The 23,669-nt window shown below is 44.2% G+C and overlaps 2 protein-coding genes across 2 annotated transcripts; one reads left to right on the top strand and one right to left on the bottom strand.

The window, feature by feature from the left end:
• Window positions 1–7,585: 7,585 nt before the first annotated feature.
• hmgn6 (high mobility group nucleosome binding domain 6) lies at window positions 7,586–10,929 on the bottom strand. The gene is made up of 6 exons (XM_080502242.1): window positions 10,796–10,929; window positions 9,809–9,835; window positions 9,614–9,643; window positions 8,933–8,980; window positions 8,718–8,837; window positions 7,586–8,627 (listed from the first exon to the last, which is right to left on the bottom strand). The coding sequence occupies exons 1-6, from the start codon at window positions 10,808–10,810 to the stop codon at window positions 8,580–8,582; spliced, it is 288 nt and encodes a 95-aa protein (XP_080358368.1). The 5' UTR covers window positions 10,811–10,929; the 3' UTR covers window positions 7,586–8,579.
• Window positions 10,930–11,945: 1,016 nt separating this feature from the next.
• sh3bgrl (SH3 domain binding glutamate-rich protein like) lies at window positions 11,946–23,411 on the top strand. Its single transcript, XM_080502169.1, has 4 exons — window positions 11,946–12,185; window positions 19,994–20,179; window positions 22,050–22,130; window positions 22,530–23,411. The coding sequence occupies exons 1-4, from the start codon at window positions 12,141–12,143 to the stop codon at window positions 22,563–22,565; spliced, it is 348 nt and encodes a 115-aa protein (XP_080358295.1). The 5' UTR covers window positions 11,946–12,140; the 3' UTR covers window positions 22,566–23,411.
• The last annotated feature ends 258 nt before the right edge of the window (window positions 23,412–23,669 follow it).

Below are 23,669 nucleotides of genomic sequence, written 5' to 3'. Positions count from 1 at the left end.
TTCAGTCACAAGGGAGTCACTGTGAGGTGGCTGCAGTGACGGCAGCAGTGATGTCAGAGCAGAGCAAAGCAGAGCACAGCACAGCACACACACACACACACACACACACACACACACACACACACACTGCGTGCACATCAATTTTCTTAATGGCCTGCCCACCCGTCCACCCTCAACAAACATTTTCAAACTCACTGAGACAAAAGAGAACATCACCCACACATCTGCTTTCCTCTCATTGCAACTCTCTGATACACGATTTGACTCAAAAAATAATTTATAATCACACAGGTTTGACTGATCTTTGTTTGCTAAACATCTTTATATATCCCTGGATTGAAATAGACAGAAGGATGAAACATGTTGAATTGAATTGCTCATATCCCACAGATGCATTTCTCTGTATTCAAGATCTCAGGTGATGATTGTATTTGTTAACTATCACCAAAATGAAACAGCAAACATTACAGGAATCTGTTCACACTTAATGGCATGCAAGTATAACCGGGAATAGTCATCTATGACGTTGAGAAGCTATTATGTTCCTCTGCAGACTAAGTCTCAGCTCATGCACACCAGGCAATGAAACAGATGCATAGTATCCACCATTCATAATTTTCTTTCTTCATTCAGCCTCCCTCTCACCCCCCCCCCCCTGCAGCTTCTACTACCCACATGTTCTACCCTTCTCCTACCCCCACCCACTGTGTGCCTCCCACCCACCTGCTCCCTTGACTGCTATGACTCAGTCCTCTTCCAGCTGAGGATATATGAGGATAAAAACCTTGATGAAACAGCCAAGAAAACCATTTTACTTAAAGAAAGAGCGTAATTGGCAAGGCAAAAGGCAGCTGCCTCCTCACTGTTGATGCCACCCACTGCACCCAATTCTCCCTCATTTCAAGTACAGGAGCACACACGCTCACAGCACACATGCCACCCCCACACCAAAAATTTGTGCAGCCTTACTCTATCTGCTAATTCATGCTTAAAAGCAAAATTGGGAAGGCTGTGTGGAGTGTTTCAAAAATAGTTTTTCCATTTCCCTAGATAGATGTCTGTGTCGTCACGACTCTGTGACATGGATGGATGATTTCTTAAAGGCAGACTTGCCAAATACATGCCCGACATAGGGGGGGGGGGGGGGGGGGGGGGGGGGGGGGGGGCTTAATCAGAAAAACATTGAGGAGTCAGATCACTGTCATTCACTTTACTTTGTAACTTTTTAACGCTAACCCGTCTGTGTTGTTTTCATGCTCAAAGTGTCCAAGCATCACTTTTACTCCTCTTACATCAGTCCAAATTATGCAATCATGCAAAACATAGCGGGGGACAATTATGTTTCCTGAATGCCGTCTGAGCATCCTGCCAGTCTGCTCATCTCCTCAAATCTATTCTGGAAGCTGTTGGGTCACCAAGACCTTACTTTAATTATGCAAATGACATGCAGCATCACGGATCATATTGTTAGCCATGTGATCGAGACACATGCTTACATAACATGTGATCAATCAGGCAGGCAGGAAGGGAGATTTACGACGAATACAGTTCACTGAGAAAGACTGCACAGCTACATCAGCAGCTGGCTGCAGCCAGTTTGCCAATTATTTAACTTCACACGGCAGCCCATGTGCCACTGTGTATTTGGTGAAATGTGTTTACTGCTTTACAGCGGTTCAAAGATTATCTCACTGGTGGATGTTTTATCAGTGGGTTAGAGTGAATTTTCATCATCTGCATTCCTCTTGTGGCGTACCTCATGGGTCCATTCTTGGGCCACTTGACTGTGCCCTGCACTTGCTCCAGCTAAGGTCAGTCATTTAAAAACACAGAGTGTCCATTGTTGGAATGACTCAAGTCCATCAAAGCTGAGTTAGTATTGAATCATTTTAAAGTCTAACCGTAAAACAGAGGTCATGTTGTTTGGATGTGGTACTGCTGCTACATTTTGCTGGGACATTTTAATTCGTTGTCATTTTTAACCCACGTCTTTGAGTCATCTGTGTTGCATTTTGCTGTTTTATATTGTATTTCTAATAGCATTATTTATTTATTCATTTCACAATTGTTTGATTATATTTAAAACTGTTGTTGGACATGGATACATTTCCAAAAATGAATAAATGATCGGCTTCACAGGGTTAAGGACATTTAAAGAATATTTGAGTTGCCACCCCATGTATATACAGCAAAAACTTGCAACTAAAGATAGGAATCACAATTAGGGAAGTGCACGAGCCACTAAACCACTCCAAATATCAAACCAAATTAATTAAAATGACATTACTTCAAGGTGGAAGTTAATTAAGATTACAATCCTTGTGGTAATTCTACTTGATGCCAATAAAAGGTGGAGTAATTCTTAGAATTACTTTGCCTCTGTCATACAGTCACAATAAAGTGCACTTAGGTGCATTCATGTATTTTTGCAGTAGCGTATTATTTTAGCTGTCAGCACTGTGTGGGTTTGTCTAATGGCTGAATCATCCGTTACGTTCAGCTGAAGTTACATGAGTCATTTGGAGGAAGATGCACTATAATCTGGATTGAACGAAACTGATAGATATGCTAATGACAAACAAGAAGAAACAACTCTCCTAATACTCTTATCAAACCAGAGGTTGTCTATTTTAGGGCGGCCAATGCATTGCAGAGTGTGGATACAGGTTATTGTTAAAGCTACTTAGGGATCCATCTGTTGTGTTGCTTTGACGTGTATTGAGTTAATCCAGTATTAATGTGAGGTACGCCTCTCGTAAACAGGGGTTTGTTGAAAAAGTATAATTTCCTTGAGCTAACATTAATAAGGAGCTTATAGAAACTCCTGTAAAACTATATAACTTGCTGCAGATATGGTGTTTGAAAGTAGCAAACTTTTTTTTAGATAACTCTGGTTGTTTTTAGATAAGATTTATTAATTTATTGGAAGCAAACCTTACTCATCCAACACTGATGAAGATACCGAGACAGTTCTGGAGCAGTCATTGACTGGATTTGGAGACGATTTTCAAACTGAAAATGTGTTAATAGTTTTATGCAGTAAGGATTAATTGTATCCAGGGTTATAAAAACGAGTGCACACACACACACACACACACACACACACACACACACACACACACACACACACACACACACACACACACACACACACACACACACACACACACATTTTGGTGTGTGTGTGTGTGTGAGATAATAAAGACTGTGATATGGAGCGATGCTCCTGTTTGCAATGAAGCATATATCAGCAGGGGACACAAAGAGGAGGGGACGTCTCGCTCTTCCAGTGTGTGTGTGTGTGTGTGTGTGTGTCTACGCTGATTGACGTCACAGACGCCCACTCATTTCCATCTTGTCTGCGTGTACAGAGAGAAAAGATCCCCATCTGCATCCAGCTCTTCTCCCCTGCACACTCCCTCACTCTTTTCTCTTTTTCTTTTTCTTTTTTTTGCAACACTCCCCCCTATGCCCCGTGCTCATCTTTTTCACCTCTTGGTACTTTTCTTCCTCACTTTCTCATCCTGCCTCTTCCCATTCAATCCTGCACATCCCACCCCCATAGAGTGCAGCCAGTCTGGCAAACAAACAACTCAAACACAAACAGTTTAAGACAGCCAGACAGCAGCATCAGCCTCTCTGGGTCTGAGGTCTGAAGGTCTGGAACGAGGACAAAAGACTCCTCGGGTGTTTCCCCCCCCCCAACCCCCCCCCCCCCCTTGTACACAAAATGTGTATCTGTTGGCATCGTCTGTGGCGTCCTCTTTCACGAAGCATGTGTTAAAGTGTGACGCTGCATCCACAACAATTGCTCATCCACATTCACACAGTGATGTCCCTTGCTGACGACAGGACATCATTTAAATCACTTCCTCGTAAAAGGTCATCCTTATTCCTCAATCATAGAAACCCCCACACACACACACACACACACACACACACACACACACACACACACACACACACACACACACACACACACACACACACACACACACACACACACCCACCCCCACCCACACAAACATACACACACACACACACACACACACATACAGCAGTGCGCGGGAAGATATGTGCGCAAGCGCGCTGGTGCTGATGCTGACAGCGGGTGTGAAGAGATGAGCGTGCTGGGGGAGCCGACAGGGGCTGGAAATGCGTAGGATGACAGAATAGGATGTACACACATCTAAAAAGGGAAAATGGGTGCTATTTTAGACAACATAGCATGAGAGAGGACAGAGTGAGAGTGAACACTGATGAAGGGATGGGGGAGGAGTGAGGAGGGGGGGGGGGGGGGGGGGGTGATGTTCATGCACGGCCGGGACGTAACTCCCCTGCGACTGCTCAGGGTAGACGGTGAAAAGACACGGAGAAGGATGAGCAGCAGACTGGCAGATGGTCGGGCAGCCAAGATATGAGGGCAGAGCAAACGTGCAGATCAGCGATACAAAAGCCGAAATAACATAGACTAATTATCACTTTGATGGCCGCTTGCCTCGGGAGAAGAGCTGTGTGTGTGTGTGTGTGTGTGTGTGTGTGTGTGTGTGTGTGTGTGTGTGTGTGTGTGTGTGTGTGTGTGTGTGTGTGTGTGTGTGTGTGTCTAGTTTTTACTGGGACCCTCACTGCAACCTAACTCATGACAATCCATGTGCCCATTGGGACAATAATGGAGGAACTCTATTTCTTCCTATAGAAAGATATATTTCAAAGTCAGGCGATGGTTAGGGTGAGGTTAGGGCTAAGTATTCATATAAACGATATAAACTCATCATGACTTACACTGTCACTAGTTTAAACACATGCTCACGTTCAATGTTGTGGGTTCAATCCCCCCGTCTCACCCTCTCTAATGGCAAAGTGTTAAGCACATGCTGTGACTGATCCAGTATAGTCTATCTACCAAGTCAAACTTAGCTTCCTCTACCGTTCGCAGTTTTTAAAAGTGAAAATCAATTTGCAAGACATTTTCAAGTGAAAAACCAAATCTTTTGTTGTGTTTTTGTCGCGAGACTTGGTGTGGTCTGAAAATGGTGTGGAAAAAAGTGACATTTTCAGAATGCCTGTATCACTCTCTCACTTGTTCACTCAACTTCTTCATTTCGTCTGGAACATAAGGCCACAGTAATAATTTCCCACCACCACCTTCGTCCTGAGCTTTGGCAATAGACTCATCACTTTAGGGCTGCCTTTTTTCCTCCTTCCAGTTGGAGCCAATCTTTGTAGATCTAGCACACGTATGCATAGACTTGACATTTTAATCATCACATCATTCTGATCTCTGTATGCATTAATGTGAGGTTTCACTGACAAGCCCCCCCCCCCCCCCAAAAAAAAAAACAAACAAAAAAAAACCAAACCAAAAGATCTGAAATAGAAATGACAGCCTTTTCAAAATGTTGCTATCTGCAAATAAATTCTTTCTGAAATGAAAACAGAAACGCAGTACAGGTAGCTGCAGATCAATCACGTATAAGCAGGGATTCTGACAATGAATGTAAATCAGTGTGTGTGTGAGTGTGTGTGAAACCTATTCTTATACATTAATGGGGACTGACTGACGGGGACACGTGTCACTGTGGGGACATAATGAAAGTCCCCATGGGGGAAATCCATAAACATTTAGCACAGCACCTGCTTTAGGGGTCAGGTTATGGATCGTCTGAGGCTGAGGGTGGGGTTTAGGCCGAGAATGGGAGAAAACCTGGAGTAACTGAATGCAAGTTAATGCAACAACTCCATAAGGCCTGTAGAAATACACCATGTGCAAATCTCAGTATCGAAGCTGTGAACAAGACGGAGGGCTGATCATAGGAGACACGGGAGTGAATGGATGGATCAATGGAAGTAAAAGAACTGAGGAATATCACAAGGGGAGCAAAGATGAAAGCTGCGAGAGAGAGAGAGAGATCTGAAAATCTCTGATCATTATTGTATTCCTTTAGTTTCAGTCACTTCACTACACCTGATGTCTCTGCTGCTCATTGAACACCCTGCCTCTCCATGTGTTAAAGTGCAAAGTAAATGACCGAGGATTAAAAGAAAGGATGGATGGATGATGAGAGAGGAGCAGGAAAAATCTTTAGGCCTTTTTTCAACTAATAAATATGTGATTAAAGTCTGTTATCAGAGAGAAATGTTAGCACCTTTCAGAGGTCCCTTTTTCCTCAGACGTGAAGTCGGAGCTGTGCTCTGGAAACGTGTACATGTGGGAACTGTAAAGCTCGGCTGCCATCTAGCGGCGATGTGACGTAACAACACCCTGCACACAACAAAATATCGACAAAATGGAGCCCGGTGCTCGGCCATGACAATGCAGGTCAGGGGGGCTGCGACTGCTGCGCACAATAGCGGAAGAAAGGTCACTGACGAGCACACTGCGCGCTTCTCTGCGCCTAAAGTGATTCACAGTCCAGCCAGCAGTTGTGGCTGCAGTGATGAATGAAGCAGAGGGCGCACTCCACATCAGACCCGAATCTCAGCTTTAAAGAGGGTTATCAAAGAAATTCAGGATGCAAATACAATTTGGCATCCTTTGGTTATGTCGCCACACTGACATGAGGTTTGGGCCTGGAAGACCACAGCAAGTATGCGTCCACAGACATGTTTAACTGTGTCAAGTGCTGGAGGCAAATGCACACACTGAAAGCCCAGGAATAGTCCTCTATTCAACAGCCGGCAAGCGTTTTCACTTCCTCTCTCCTGTCGGGCATCTGCCACGAAGCGATGAAAGCAGCTGCATGTGCATTAGATACATGCAGAGCCCTCTTCACTCAACTGCTGGTTTAAGGTTTGGAGGTGAATGTGGGTCACGGCACGCACGCCTGACTTCTTGTACAGTTTTAATATGCATGTGCAAAGCGTGACGGGAAAGGAAGGAGCTGGGTGGACGGATTCGTCTCCTCTGCCGAAATACTGACCTTCCTTCAGTCTCAAAGTGACGTACGAAGGGTCCGGGCAGTTGCTAAAGGCCTCTGATGGGACTTGACTCACTCCTAAGAGGGACGAAGAAGCAGACGTCAGGCTGGATCGGTTTCACTCCCTCGCATAGCGTACTGTGATAGTGTCCCTGCTGCGTGTCTGACCTTTCATTGACCCCACTCCTCTTTGGGTCTGTGTCAATCACAGACATTGTGTGATCAGACAGTGGTCTTATGAGTGTGTCCTGCAGTGGTGCGCCATCGGGTACAATCATCTGGTGGTGTTAAAGTGAACACAATCATCAGATTACACAGCCCTTAACGGGGGCAAGCACTGAAACGCTCTCACATGTGCTTAATAATGGAGACTGGGTTCAGCAGGTTTATCGACAGTGCTTTTTGAGTTTTCCACTGGACGTCCTTCCTGTAGCATCACCGGCGGTCGGTGGTTAAGGACCTGCCGAGCGTTCCAATCCTACTTCCCCAGCTTTATTCATTTTACTCTTATACCTCCTGAACACCTCAACTGCTAATGTTCAATCTGCTTGCGGACGCTAATAAAGAGCACTGAAGCGCTCCAATGAAGCTTTTAATGAGAGTGGTGACAATATTTATCCTAAAGGAAGTGTTAACGACGTGTTAAAGAAACAAACCGGAGACGATGATTCGAGGAAAATTCCCAGGACTTCTTTTTATTAAGAGAATTTCAGAACATAAGAGGTACCAGACACCTGCATTTGTCAGTGTTGTGTAGTGTTTCCAAATTCAATTGTTTTAAAAAAACCAAAGTGTTTAGAAAAGCCGACATGACAGCGTGGATGGAGCAGGAGCTGTTTTACACGCAGGGTCGTTTAGGAGACAGGTCGGAGGCAATTGCTGTTCCCGGAATGTTTCACATGTTCGTCTTCCTCTTTCTTATGGACAACACGCTTCAACATTTGATTATTTATTTTTTTTCTCATTTGTTTGTCTGTTTAAAACACAATTTCAATGAAAAGAAGAAAGAAAAAAAAAAAGGAGAAAAGAAACAAGGTCATGAGACAGAAACAAAGGGAACTCACTGCACATTTAGAGGTCTAAAAGAATCACCCACATTAACATGGCTGAACCGTTAATAAAACATGGATAAAGGCTGAACTGTTGGGAGGAAGAGGAAGGTCTAATCTGTGAAGGAAGAAGAGTGGGGGCAGGAGGAGGAGGAAGGGGGGGGGGGGGGGGGGGGGTGAAGAGCAAAGGGAGGGGAGGGGGTGGGGGGCACAGTAATACACAACTCACGACGTAGCCAATCCGGCAGGGACACGCTTTCTACACCAAACAAGCCTTCAACAATCATGAAATGCCATTTAAAAAAGATTTTAGTGTGTTCATCTTGCTTGCAGACACTTGATATGACCACTGCAAATCTGCAAGGCGCTCCATAATCAGCTTTGCTTTTTGTGCTAAAAATCTGTACGGATACTTATAAAATCATTGATAAAAATATTCCTCTGTTAACAATACGCCTTGGAGGGAAACCATGTGAGAGACTTGGGGGGGGGGGTTGGGGGTTGGGGGGGGGGGGGGGGTTGGTGGTGGGGCTGGCTGGCTGACTGGGGTGGGTTCGGGGTTCGGGGCCGGGGGTTCGTAGAGGAGGAGGAAGAGGAAGCTTGGGCAGTGGTGCTACTCGGACTTGGCCTCCTCCTTGGCCTCCTCGGGGGCTGCCTCCACCTGTGGGACGAAGCAGAGAGGGGGGCCGGGTCAGAGCTTTTTCCCCCCCAACACCGGGGAGCGTCCCGCCTGGAAGAGGACGCCGCTCACCTCGTTGGTCTTGGCCTCTCCGTTCTCAGAGTGGTTTTCTTCGTTCGCCTCCGCCTCGGCGTTCTCTTTCGCCTTCTTGGTCTTCTTGTCTTCCTTCTTGTCGTTCACAGCCTTTTCTTTCTGCGAAGAGACCATGCCAGAGGAACTTAAAAAAAACCAATACCCGCCTCTTCCGCCTGCTTATGCAACGCAGAAGCAAAGCAAGACTCTCTTACCTTTGCTGCCTTCTTGACCTTTGGTTCCGGCTTGGGTGGGGCCGGTTTCTGCAAAAAGAGCAGGACAGCAATCTGGATACGGACGCACTTGTAACCCAGAGGAACACCTCCACAGCTAAATTAAAAGTTTTCCCTCTAGTTCTAGAGTTGCCGGGAAATTTGGGATTAAAGGCACATTAAAATAAGTTTTTACGGAGCACTTATTTCAGTAACAGCACTTTAGCAAGACTCTCCAACACTCATTTAAATCTCTGAATGGATTAATAAGGAAATTTCAATAATATTTAGTGAATAAGTCACTCTCTCGAGGTTGTATGACGCCAGCTATGGGCATTCGGACGCTATTATGAGTAGAACACAGAATGTGTTTTAAAAGTCTCTATAAAGGGTTTTTTTGTCGAGCTGCTTCCCTCCTAAATCACCTTTTAGATGTAGAATAAGTTATCAGCAGTTTATAATCATTAGTTGTTGAATTAATGTGCATATAAAGGCCTCATTTGAATTTGAACAAAGGGTAACTTGTACATTTGTGTTTCATGCGCTTGTTTGAAAGCCTAATGATGCTTTACTTTGTAATGTACATACTTGGTTGTTTTTAGAATTCTAGCATGATTTACATGGATGTTACGCGTGTGTGTTCATGTGAACTTGAGTGATGAGCGTATGAGGGTGTGTTCTTACTGCTGATAGCCGAGCTGATCTCCTCTTGGGCTGAAAGGACACAAATATCGTTAGTTAGGCTTTGTTTTGACGGCGGATATATCCAGGAAACAAGTAATAGTGTTTAATGGTTAAATGCATTCTACTTAATAAAATCAACACACTGTAATAAGTTTTATTTTTTATTGGCGTGTATGAAATGCGACATCATCTTACCTCCTCCTTTTCTCCTGCTTCTGGTCTCTGTGTGGGAAAGGGCAGAAACACAACACGTTAGAATGCGAAAAATTCAAAAAAGCGCAATGTTGGGGGTTTAATCTGCATTTATATTGGCAGCAGACGGTTCAGGCGCATATTACGGCTGCTCACAAAGTTGTCTAAAAAACTTTTCAGATTCAGGCGAAAAGTGAAATTTATTCCATCTCCAGAGGGATTTGATGGATTTAGAGGGCAGATCTGCGGGGCTGGGGGGTTAAATCAGACGTGGGCTGTGAGAGCGGTGCCATGTGGGTCTGTGGAGCCACACTTTGAGGGTCCAGGCCCTGAGTCTCCCCTGCACTCCCCCCATCTCTTCCTCTCATTCACTGCATGCAGCTCAGATTTGAAAGCTGGCGCGGGAGTCTGCGAGAAGGGGGAGGGAGATGCCGGGGGGCTCCCAGGCGCCACCCGGCGGCCGAGCCGCGCCATCGCACCCATTTGGGACTATGAACAAAGAGAGAAAATATATAATTTTATCCAAACGCGACGGCGAATGTCCGCTTTCGCTGTCAAAATGCAAAGGAGAGGCACTGAGGCATTTTCTGGCGCCACTTCCAGCCGGTTCGGTGGCGGAATGGCGATAAGCGAGGCGTTTGTTCGTCGGTGGGTCGGCGACGAAGGGGGACAAGAGCTGCAAAGCATGGCTGCTGCTTGTGCTTTAACTGCATGGAGACCGAGAGGGACTTCTGGCTGTCCAGAGGACAGCGGCTCGCGCGCCGAAAAACGCGTTTTAAAGGCCCGGCTCGAGCAGGAAAATATTCGCTCTCACACACAAAAAATGTACATTATATCTAGAAAATAGGCAAAAATTCCCGGCGACGGAAAACCGTTGTACGTGTCGTTATAATTAAGTAATGTCTCTGAGGGATGTCTTCACAGTCGTTTGCATTGCATTAAGAGACGATTTCCCCCCCAAATAATTTTTATTTTTTCGAGAATACGTACCTTTCTCTTGGGCATGTTGATCTCTTGGAGGTTTTCTTACAAACACAAGTAAAAACTGTTTTTCTCAGTGGGTTTCAGTGCATGTGAAGACGAGTGTCTCCCTTATGCTCGGCAGTGTAGTAAACACACTGGAACAGAGAGGCGAGTGGTTGAATGGGGGGAGGGGTGCGGCTACCGCCATGATTGACGCGCGCGCAGCCAATCGGGGGCGCGGATTCGGGGCCGCAGAACACTTGGAATTTCGGAGCCGGTGATGTTCTCGGGTTTGCGCGAATGGCTTCTTGCAGGGCGAGATGGGGAGGAAGCCTGCGAGAATTAACAGGGGCTCTGCATCCGAGGACATGTTGCCCCGTGTGTTAACCGTGAGAGTGCAAAAAAAAAAAAAAAAAGAAGAAGCGAGGCCCTCCACTTAAAAACAAAAAAAGGTGGACATTGCTTGCACCGTGCGTAAAAGCCCCGTGTGCATCACCGCTTCTCGCCTTTTGGCGTTTAAAGGAAGGCGCTCACATCTGCAGCGGTCAGCGAGGAGAGCTCCCACCATAAATTCACTTGGTGTTTTGAGTCCAATATGGCGCCCACTCCTCTCTCCGACACATTTTTTTTTTTTGTTTGTCTTTCCTAAATTCGTTTCAGGGGGAGTGGAGAGGAGAAAAAAAAAAAAAAAAGGCTGTCGGGCGCAGACGCCTGCAGGGGGCCCACACAGCCCGTCTAATGCAAGGTGGCTGCACAAGATGCCGCTTCCACAGGCTGTGCCGTTACACAAAAGCGCTCGCAAGTGCTCCGAATCATCACGGCGTGTTTTTATTATTTTTTAATTTCCAATCCAACATCCATCCTACAATCCATCACTATTTTTGGGGGGATTATCACAACACCTGCAACGGTGCGTATTTGCATTGTTGGAAGAACAACAGCCGGAGTCTAGCCCGGCTTGGAGACAATAAAAAAAAAAAAAAACGGGGACGGAGAGAGGGAGGGGGTTGATGCTTGAAATATTCAGATAACCCCGTTGTGTTGCCATCTTGACAGGAGTGTGTGTGCCTCTTCTTCAGCCCCACACACATAGAGAAAGAAAGAGAGAGAGAGAGAGAGAGAGAGAGAAAGGGGCGGAGAGGCAGAGTGGAGGCGGAGGAGGAACGCGAAGCTCCATCCAGAGCCGACGACTGGAGCATTTGCGCAGACAGTCTGCGCTGCTCCACAACGCACGAGCGTCTCAGACGGGGAACTTTGTACTAGTTTGTGTTTTGTTTTGATTTCGTTGAGCCGCAAGCCTGCAAGGGGAGCAAAAAACAAAACAACAAGCAAAGGAGAACAGGGACACTCGTGGCAGCATCAGGGATATATCATGGTGATCAAAGTGTACATAGCATCGTCCTCCGGATCCACTTCGGTAAGAGATACACAATGGAACGCCTTTCCGCGCACATGCATACGCGAGTTTTTTTTTTCTGTTGTTTTCTTTTAAAGCTGGTTTAACGTGCAGCATCCAGGCAGTTCAGAGAGGGAGACAGCTGAACTTTCACTGAACTCACTAACTGATGTCCATCCGGCTGTCATCTTCACATTCTCGACTGGTCTGACACCATCAAACATGCGGATCTGCACTCCTCAGGACTTTGGACCCAGCCTCAATATATTCATATTTTTTTTTGGGGGGGGGGTAGGATTTATTGATGATCTTTTAACTTTGAACTCCCAGCAAGTGTGAGGGCGGATGGCTGCACAGGGCACACTTCTCTGTTGGTTGTGGTTTTGCCTCGCGGCTTCCTGAAGTCACAGTTTAGACAGTTCTCGACTCGAAGCCAGACTGAAAACAGGAAAAGCATGCAGGGGAGAGGGGGATCAATAATTTCACATTCTCTGCGGTGTCACCTGATGCCAGGGCAGGAAGTTGATGTGTTTGATCGAGGGGGAGTGAGAGCGGATTCCTAAGTGCTCGCTTTACTCCTTCAGCTTTCAGACTTGCAACTTTATTCCAGTGGAGAGGAATGATGATGATGATGCAATTCTCCAGGGCCCGTTATTAGGCATGCAGCTGCAGCGCAATAACATTTTTTTGTTTTTAGGACTTACTGAGGACCTGCATCATCCTGTAGCGCAAAACAAATTAACAGATGTCAAACAGTTTAGGACAACCTTGAACACTTATACTCATGTCTCAAGCTTACTTAATCATTTAAAGAGTTCACCATAATCACTTAATTTACCTTAAAATGGAAGAACGTGTTGTAGGCACTCACCATATTTAAATTTGTGTAATATTTGAAAGCATATACTCAACTTTATTTGTTCTAGAAGCTTCTTCTTCAACTTCATCAAACTTCCAATGGACTCATTTCAATCAGCTGTCTCTTCTCTTAACACAACAGGCTGATCTGTTTCCATCCGACCAAAACACCCCGTAGCTTTAAACAGAATTAAAATAGATGCAACATAATGTCAGCATATAATCGACTAATTCAGGCCTGCACTAATGTGATTTCCCGTGAGAGGTTAATGCAGCAACTCACTGCAACTTGCACCTTGGATTTGGCTCGTATTTGAGCCAGATGTCCTTCCTGCTGCAGCCAGGATTCAAACCCGGCTCCCCCACACTGAACGCCAAGACTTAACCCCATAACCCACTTTTCTGCACACAATATTTGAGGGAGTTATTACCCTCCATCTGTTGAGCCTGGGAAACAAAATGTACAGAAAACAAACACACACACACACAGCTTGTATTGTATCTTCAAAAGGAGCATTTTGTTATTGCTAGCATACCAAGCAGATTATTGCACACGGAGCCTCTGTACAGATCAGCTGTGCAGAGTGACTTTATTACAATAAATGACATTTGCAAAAATTCAGGTGGAGCAGCAGCCTTACTGGACGGCAGCAGCCTGTCCAGTAGAGTCAGATCAGTCAGAGTTTAGAGCCAGAAATACCATCAGCGCGCTGGAGCCTGTCCGGGAAAAATGCATTACATCTCATTGATCTGTCTACAGTAGGGTCTGAGAGAACAAGCGGAACAAGCCCTTGCACTCCTTCGCTGCACGGACACACTTCCTCATACCCGTGTTATCGTCTCTGCTTCACGGCGGTTCAGGAGTCGACAGCTCCGCTGCACCGTTACATGCAGTGTGTCATAAACACATGGCCTTTGTCTGTTTCAATGCCAAGACTTGCAATTTGTTTGGTTTCGTCACAATCACAACGTATAATGGGCCGAGCATTTTGAAATGTTTCACGGTTTGTTGTAAAGTGGCACACTGCGGTGGAAACCTTCCGCCCTCACCAGGCTGGCAGTCAGATTGCTTGAATGTCTGCACAACAATGTGATCTCATTCCATAACCCAGTTATATTTACAGCTATGTTAATCTCTCCTCTTTAGTTCAGCTTGTAAATGAATGAACAGGCCAGACCTGGGCGACAAGTACATATGCTTCTAACATTTTTTTTTTTCTTCCTCTCTCTGCCAAGAAAAACAAATGCAGGTCGTGATGTCAGAGAGTCAGAAGTGAGCAAATTCAACACTTGCAAAAGCAGCATCATCCACGCAGACAAACTTTCCAAAGACATTAAATGCTGGAGCTCCTGTTTGAGCTCTTTAATAAGTTGTTGCTGAAAACATGGTGGGTCAACTGTGGAGTTGTGGTTGGTAACTTTGCCTAAGTGAGAATAATAATTGTTCAAGTCCAGGGTTTTTGTTGGGGGTTTTTTCATGTGGCGTTTGCATGATCCCCCTGTGCATAGATGGATTAGCGACTCAATTTGAGTGTGTGTAGGTGTCTGTCTCTGTGTCACTGCTACCCTTAGTTTTATAAAGCAGTATAGATGATTAGATAGTATTGTATGTAGCAGTCAGTGGACTTACCAACACTATTGTTGGAGAAGCTTGAGAGAAGTTGGGTGGATAAATGAGTGAAAAGCTGGAAGCAGTGTGTTGACATGATCGTTCCTCAGTAAAACAGACTTCGTTCCTGCATTGCAGCTAAACATGAAATTAGTGTAAAGCACATTGTATTTCACATTGTAATTTTAAAGGAGAATAACAAGAACATAAATTATAACATTTAATTTAGCAAAACACTAAGTAAGTTTTGCTTGTTACTGTTAAATTCAGGTAAAGTCTCAGCTGGAATCTGTCTTGAAACAGATATTTTTATGTAGAGAGCACCGATTTCCACTTTAGTTCTTCGACATGTGTTTGGAGGGAAGTACAACCTACGACCAGCACTTGACTTTATTGTATTTTCTCCCCAGTAAGAAGCATGGTGTTTGTACCACCTGAGGAAATAAAGTTGTCTCCTTGGTGTGAATTCTCTAGAAATCCATCTTGTGTTAATGCTGATAGCTTTTTGAAAGATTAGCTCATACCGCGTACCTTTATCCTAATATAAACCCAGGGATTAGCAAGAGGTTTGGCCATAATGCTTAGTTTATAGATCCACCATCCTTGTAAATCGTCTTTGTTTCACCTGGTTCTGGGTTTACGTTGAGGCCGGATTTGAAGAACAAACTTGTATTGGGTTGGATTTCGTGTTGGACATACTCATGGAAACGTACATGCACACCTGCAGCAAGGAGCTCACAAAATGCTGACTTGATCTACGAACACTGGCCAGCCACCAGTACACAATTTGCTTGTGCGAGTTCCTTATTGCTGCAATAAATGCCCCAAGCAGCTGTAATAATGTGAGTGATTGTGCACACGCAGTGTCACCTCGCATGTCTCGGTCATGCGCTTTCCACTTGAGAAAGCTGCACTTCTCTTCACTGTGGGCTGGCGTCGGGGTCTGTAGGTCTGACCTGATTTGAATGACTGCTGCTGGTGATCTCCTGACCTCTGGTTGCTGTTTCACCTTTAGGCAGCGGAGTGAAAATCCAGCCAGTGTTGCAACGCTGACTGAGTTGAGGACTGGGTGGAGACTTCTGTTGAACTTCCAGTAAGCAGCTGTTCTCAACAGAAATCTGTCTTGATCTAATCAAGGCAAACCTTTATCCCTTACAAACACACTGGGCCGGGGCTGATTTATGTTTCCTTTGGTCCGCAGAGCGGATTTTCCTTTATTCAAATGTTGGGCCTTGTGAGGTTTAGCAACCTTTTTTTAGTCTCATCTATAAAGGTTGTTTGACAAATTCAGTTGAAATTGGTTTTCTTTTCTGTCTTATTGAATCGAACCTGATTTGTCCTCAACCCGGGGTTGACATAACTCACAGAGTCCGTCTCCATTGTATTGACCTAAGCCTGTGTTGTTGATACAGTCTGTCCAATCAATCCCAGCCATTGTCTGGCAGCTGTTAAATCCAGAGCTCTGACCTTTTTCTGGCATTGATCACGTCTGGATCTGATCTCATCGGCCTGCCTCAATTCTCACAATGATGTGGAATGTAAACTAAAGTGCATATGGTGCAGATTCCCTCTCTTCACATTCCAGATAGTGAAAAATCATGAGTCCTAATGCATTTCCCACTGTGACATGGGAGGCCTCTGTCTGACCCATTTACTGCTTCTCTGCGCTCTGGGTATTTAGGGAATCTGAAACAATTTTTGTGTGCACATCAGTTCTCACATTGTTAAACCAAGATGTAAATGCATTTTTAAGATGCGGTTTCATTCAGTGAATACTGCAGTTTTTCTTTGCGTCTTGGAAACATGACATGTCCAGTGCAGTTTACAAGCACTCCAACTAACATGAAGTAGGGGCTCATGTAAAGCATATTTATTATTCAAAAAGGGCTCTTCTATTTCAAATAGAATGTAATGCTTGATGATATATATATATGTTTTAAACTCAATGGTACGAACAGACATTCTTCCTCAATTCTTTAATGCCTATTTGAATCATTCCAATGAACTAACAAACCACTCTGCCAATACATGTGACTGCATTACTTCATATTCAACACAATTATTAAAGAAAACCCCATACATATCAGTTTTTTGTCCATACAAGCTTCCTTTTTTTTAAGTAAAGCTTCTCCTCACTAAATTGTTTAAGAAAAGTTTGTTACGAGGAAACTTACTAAAATAGGCTCTTCTGGGAGAGTGAGACTCCTGCTTCAGTGAAACCCCTTCATTCACACGTAAAGCTTCAAAGCCTTCCTCCTTCTATCCCTCATTAACGTCAACTAGTTATTCATTGATCAGTTTTTTTGTGTCACAATTTCCTGGAAGCCCTTTTTAAGCTTATTTTGATATGCACGCTTCTGCCATGCTTTGTGTGGAATGCTAAGTAATTCAGGGTTAATGGTGTGAGTTGGCACTGTTTAAAAACCAATGTTGTGATGAGGTGCAGGTTATGTTTGGACACCACAAGTATGCGATCGGGTCAGATTTGACTATATTTCAGTCATTTTACTATATACCGGTAACCCCAAAATATTACATTCCAATATCAGTCGAGTGATATTATTGTCCAGTATTGCAACAATGATATGGTTTTCACGTTGTGCTTTGAGCTGTGTTCCTCTAAATAACAGTGCTCTTTCTCTACTTTACACATCATTCATCTTTTGTGTCCGTCTCTTTTGCCCTCTAAATGCTGACTGATCTCTCCACACACACACACTTTGCGACTCCACACACTCACATCTTCCGAGTGCACAGACATGTAGGGCAGTAGGGCTTCCTCCCGTTGGCCAAAAGGGTTGACATGCAGAGCATGAGTGCATAGTGCAACGAAACACAATTAATTCAGTCTGCTGTGATATACGTGCTTCGAATGCTGTAATCGCACTAATGATGCATCTGAATAGGTGTCTCTATCTCGCCAGACTTACTGAACGACGTATGGAATCTCTCCGATGATGAGTCATCACGGTTTTACTTATCAAACAACTCCACTACCAAATTTCTGTTTCAAAGGAGACATTCCATGTCTACTGGTGAAATCACAGCACGTAATGCGTCTGGTCTCGATGACCTATAATTTTCGTTCACTAGTAACAGGGCTGGAAATCACACGTTACCGGCGGGTAGCAGAGGGAACGGTATCCCTTTTGAAACTGAGGGGCGTTTCAAGGGTATTGAGTTATACGAAGCACTTGTTGTTACAGACTTCCAGAAGAATTGGAGTTGGGAGGTCATTGACCTAAAGAGTCTCACTTTATTTATTTATTTACTTACTTACTTTCAAAAGTTGTCATGATATATATATATTTTTAGGGATCTTCTAAGAAGCATGATAAAAGTACATGGCAGACTCTTACAAATTGTGAAGAATAAGTGAAATTCCCACCTGCAGGTTCTACTAAACCGACTTGAGATAATCAGTATCACAAGCGTTCATCATCTGGGGACTACAGATATATAAATGTCTAAAAGTCTAAACTAAAAGCAAAAACATCATCCCATTTTTGGAAATAGTAAGATTTCAAATTGTTCCTCAGTGTTGGACTGGCAGCTGTGAGCTTCACTACGATCCTCTCCAGTTACTTTCGAACAAATCCAACCGCTCACAAAGACATTCCCAGTTTTTGGTTTTACATTACATTTGAATGTATTTGGATCCATGGGCATGCTGTGTGGGTAAGTGCACAAGACACTGGCAGGAGAAAGTGTGGATCATGGAAATCTTGTACCGTGAAAGCAAACCTGACACTGGTTCAGATCCTTGAAGGAATCAGGCATTCCAGAGATATGGATAAGGACTGCTTATACAAGCCAAGAGGAGACGGGTATTTGTTTATTGCCATGTCCAGAGTCAGGAACGACTCTGTTTTTTTCCATACTAATGTCGTCAGGGGCCCAATTCAGACTGAGGACACCAGAAAGCATTTGAACGGGCAAATCTGGGGAGCTCTCACTGTGCAATTAGAGGTAGGGGCAGATGGCACGAGGCCAGTGTGTCCTACAAATTAAATTTGCTTGGCAGCGATACAATGTGGGCTTGATGAGGCAATGGGCAGAGTGTGCCAAAGAGGGGGGTGCACAGGGTAAGGAACCGTGTGTTTAATCCGTCTTCTTAGCAATTTACGACCCAGTTGCTCTATTGTGTACAAAGCAAATGGAAGTCAGTGGACGAGGAAGGATGGCATGAGTGGAGGGGAGGCTGGGCAGATTCTTCCGTTGGAGAAATGATTGTGTTCATGTCTGTTAAGAGACGAAAAAGCAGCAAGTGTGAGATCACGTTCTACTTGGTTGCTTCGTCCAGAACAGGTGGAGGAAGAGAGAGAGAGACGGAAGGAGAGGGTTTGAGACGTTGACCTTTGGAGTGAAGCTGCCATTAACTGATTCAAACTGCACCGCAGCTATACTGCCAGCATTGTGCAGTCCCTCGCTGCTTCGACAGACGGCCATTTAATAATCCACCTGACTCGTGGGTATGCCGTACAGTTGGGAGGAGCCCTCGCATGGGAGTGTGAGGACTAACAAGAGCACTCTAAATTGATCCTAATCATGTGTATTGAGTGAAGTTCGGCTTTGTTTGGGTTTAGGTTTGTGTGTGTGTGTGTAGCTCAGGCTGGATGTGTGCGTCTCCTTACAGCAGGCCTTATTTGGCTCGTGTTTGACCAGTTACCTCCTCTCGAGTCCCCGAGGAGCTCTTGTTTCCGTCTGGCCTTGTAGGGCCATCCTCCCACTTACGCACACCCACCGAGAGCTCATTGGACTGCAATTTCTCTCTCTCACACACACACACACACACACACACACACACACACACACACACACACACACACACACACACACACACACACACACACACACACACACACACACACACACACACACACACACACACACACACACACACACACACACACAGACTCTTTATCGTCTCTTTGATTGTCTTTTGGGAATTTCAGTAACACAACAACTGAAAATTGCACATGACAGAACATTTAAAACGGAGGAATCCCACAGGGTGTCACCACGTCGCCTTTAAGGCGCTTTTGGATCCCGTTGCAGTGCTTGTTTCGTGTCAAGCAGGTAGACACGGATGCGACAGGTTGGGTGCTGCATTTCGAGACGCCTGTCAAAAACAATCATCTCACAAACGCAGCGATGCTCTCGTTTCATCTGCCTGCACAGTCTGTGGTTTTTATATGCAAATGTTACAATGAAGTCAAAGCATTATGGTTTTAAACAATGAAGTGACATTTCCTGTTGTAATAAAAGGTGAACCCGAGGCCCCGTTATGTTTCCTCATATGACCATGAGTTACTGCAAGGCCAACTGACAACTTCCTCTCTCCTCTCGTCCCCCCATGTAGATTAAAAAGCAGCAGCAGGATGTGATGGGCTTCCTGGCGGCCAATAAGATCGACTTCCTGGAGTGCGACATCGCAGCCAGCGAGGAGAACAGGAAGTGGATGAGAGAGAATGTCCCTGAAGAGTCCAGGCCTGCCACGGGGCATCCGCTGCCCCCACAGATATTTAACGAAAGTAAATATTGCGGGGTGAGTGTCAGTGATTATCCAAACAGCTTCTGCTTCAGCTTCAGTGCATCTCAATGATATGATGTGCTTGCGATGCAGACTTTTAGTGAAATATATAAGGTGTTCATGTTTGCTGTTATTGTTTCAAAGTGAAGCCAAATGGATCAGAGTTTCAGCTCTGCAGTCTGCACAGGAGATCTGACCTACAAAACAAACACATTAGGAAAAAACAACATTTTATTTTTATTTTGTCCCGTCTGGTCGACCGTATGCGAAACCCATCTGCGTACTTCCTGGACCGCGAGATAATTTACAAAAATAAGGATGTAAAAAAAAAAGTCAATTAACCACATTCAAACACAATCTCAATAAACATTTCAGATTTAAATGTTTTTAATACATTCATTTTGATTCAGTGAGCTTATTTTATTGCCATTCAGTTAGACCTTCACATTGAACTGATAGATCCAAGTGTCATGAAATAATCTGCCACAGTTTGATCCTCAGATAGAGATGATTACATTTTTGTGGCCCTCGGCATCGATCAATGTTCCCTGAGGGGTGGGATTTATTCAAAAAACTCCATCCAGGCACTAGGAGGGAATCCAGATGTAAGAGATGGAAAATATGGATGCAAATGAGTTGAATATAGTGCATTGTCGACTTATATTATATCAACTGACCACAAGCTTAACTGTTACTCTTCTTAATGAATATCTGTCCAGTTTAGTGGTTTGCATTTAGGATCAAAATGTGTAAATGTTAATTTATTTTACGTGTTAAAAAAAATAGGAATGTACCCAATAATGCACCAAAGTTATGTATTATTTTACGTCAAAGCAGAGATGATGATAGTCTTACCATCTGCCTGCTAAATAGAACAGGAAGCAGCGTAGTTAACCTAGCATCGCACAAAAACTATGTCACAACTCAGACTTGTTCAAAAGGTTGCAGAAAGTGTCTCACATTTTCTTGATGTGAAAAAAGAAACTGAAAATCTTTATAACTTAAGTACTTTGAGCAACTGAAAGTGGCCACTTGTTTATGAAGTTTTTAATCACGCAAATGTAATATTTAGAGATTGTATATTTTCGTTTTGACAGGTGTTACATAACTGTCTTTTTGTATTTTTTTCCATAAATTACATAGAAACGTTATAAAGTGGATAGATTAGGCTCATTTCATGCAGCTTTCTGCAGAGTTTCTTAATGCCGTTGTGTGCACGCGTGGAATTTGTTGACACAGCATAATAAGACAACTTAATGCAACCTTCACAATATTTTTAGATCTCATTAAAAACATTTTATCTTGCAATTGGGACTGGACTTGAATCCTCAGTGCCGCTAAAGCTCTTGCTGGAGCCCTGATCAGTGACACTATCAAATCTTCAATAATATATTGACAGGTCCAACATGAAAGCGCTCAGGCCTGTTAGGCTGAGAGCTCTGTGGAGTCACACTGGGCTGCTAATGGAAGACTGCAAGCCAAGTCACACAGTTTGCTGTATTGAGTGTCACAGACAAAGAGGACAGCATTTCCCAGGATACTTGCAGCTGGAGGGAGCTGGAGTGGAAAAAAACCGAGAGGGTTGAAACCAATTCAGAATGTTCGCCGGGGTGTGTGCGACGGAACGCTAAATGAACGCCAATGCATGGCTTGTTTACGCTGGGCTGCATTCAAACGGACAATGGCTTTCTATCATATTGACTACCGAGGCCCGGCCTTGGACAAATACCACAACCTCCACTCTTCTTCACAGACTGCTCCCTTTGTCGCCCCAGGGCTTCGATCCAGAGTCTGTTTCACATTATCATTCCAGCAGAAGTTGGGATTTAGGTGAGCTGATGCTCTGATCAGTCTGCATTACAGTCCTCTTGTTTGTCTTTGTCAGAACTATGAGGCCTTCTTTGATGCCAGAGAGGACAACGCTGTGTATGCATTTCTGGGTCTGACTGCTCCCCCGGGCTCCAAGGTAAGCTTCTGAAAACAATAACACATGTTGATATGCGTCCTTCCAGTGAACTGCATCCTGGAACCCCAGCCACATTCCCTACGAAAACAGGCCTTCGTGCCTAAATATACCGATCCTGTGATTTAAATACAGAAAACACACACATTACATAACACATCTGTTCATGATATCCTCACACCCCAGCCGCCTCCTTCTCATCTCTCTTGCTTTGGCTCTGGCTGGCTCTCTACTCCTGCGACCTGGCACCTCCTCTCTGCCGCCACAGGAACTGCAACGAGGTGTGCCGGTTGCCATAGAAACAGCGGGGTTTTCCTCAGAGCGGTTTCAGGGCATATATAAACCAATATCCTCCATTTTAATACAGCGCGCTCAACCTCCTCCTCTCCTTGCTCTCACCAGGAGGCCGAGGCTCTGGCGAAGAAAGCACAGCAGTAGCAGCTTGATGCCATTTCTACCTGAGAGACCAGACCTGGACCCAGACCATGATTATGTGGACTTTATTCATTTCATTTTCAGGAAATTGTTTTTGTTTTGTTTTGTTTTTTTTGTTTTTTAATAAATCAAACTGTTCGGCTGTGCCTTGCCAGCTGTAGTGAAAGGAGGCATTAAAACAAGAGTGTTACGACCTCTGCTCCCTCCCGTTAACCTCAGCCTACTCACGACATGTCGGCCAACCATCACAATATTCCACTCACACCCTCCAATCATCCACGCTCACTTCAGAACAACGTTGTCGATTAGTTATTTCACTCGACTGGTGTCACCAGCAGGAGTCTTAAAGCCTGAACGCACTGAACACCAATAGTCTGCCTGTTAGAGCTGTCATCACCAACATTCGCAGCACTTTCTGGAAAAGTAATCTATTACAATCCCATACTCTGTATTTGTATTTACTTTATATTGTCTTAATAAAGTTTTAATGGCAACCTGTCTTTTTTTATAAGATGATGTATGTTTGAAAAAATTATAATAGATGCCAAAATGGACACATCTGCAAACAGAAAACTGTGCAGTAGTTTTTTATTTTTTGTAATTTTTGTTTTTTTGTTTTTAGGAAATTTGGATAGCACTTTCTTTTGTACTATCAGATTCCAGTTTTGCATTGTATTGGGGAAAGCCAGTTTTGTCAAAAGCTGGCAATGTGTTCCTTCCTGAAACGTAAGAAACAAAAAGGAAAAAAAAAGAAAAAAAAAAACGTGGCTCAAAAATGTACTAAGATGTACAAGCCTCCTGTTAACAAACTGTTATTTTTTATGTACAATAAAAAAAGTTTTAAGTTTATTGAACGTGTCTGTTCTTTGCTTGCGTCTAATTTTGACGTCACCTCAAAAAAGTAATCCGGTCCTTCACTTTTCGAACTCTTAGTAACCAACGTCATCGGCTGAAGGGAAATAACAGGGTCATCAGATGTATTACTGCATCTGGCTGTTGAGTAATCTTGTGTATGTTACAGCAAATCTGTGCTGTATTACACTGTTAGTCACTTTAATGGAGTTATTTCAGTAGTTGGCTAAAAAAAAGATGATTTACTTGTGGTTT

This window comes from Blennius ocellaris (assembly GCF_963422515.1).
Source record: "Blennius ocellaris genome assembly, chromosome: 9".
NCBI classification, from domain to species: Eukaryota; Metazoa; Chordata; class Actinopteri; order Blenniiformes; family Blenniidae; genus Blennius; species Blennius ocellaris.
Note: the sequence above shows the minus strand (reverse complement) of the source record. Positions and strands in the feature narration are given on the sequence as shown.

Bases quoted from the DNA above. Each gene is read 5' to 3' on its own strand.
- hmgn6 (XM_080502242.1), bottom strand. The intron at 8,838-8,932 runs GTAAGAGAGTCT...GTCTCTTCGCAG, and splicing joins AGGTCAAGAAGGCAGCAAAG to AAAGAAAAGGCTGTGAACGA. The intron at 8,628-8,717 runs GTGAGCGGCGTC...TTCGTCCCACAG, and splicing joins GAGAGGCCAAGACCAACGAG to GTGGAGGCAGCCCCCGAGGA.
- sh3bgrl (XM_080502169.1), top strand. From the start codon at position 12,141: ATGGTGATCAAAGTGTACATAGCATCGTCCTCCGGATCCACTTCG. The intron at 12,186-19,993 runs GTAAGAGATACA...CCCCCCATGTAG, and splicing joins CGTCCTCCGGATCCACTTCG to ATTAAAAAGCAGCAGCAGGA. The intron at 22,131-22,529 runs GTAAGCTTCTGA...TGCTCTCACCAG, and splicing joins CTGCTCCCCCGGGCTCCAAG to GAGGCCGAGGCTCTGGCGAA.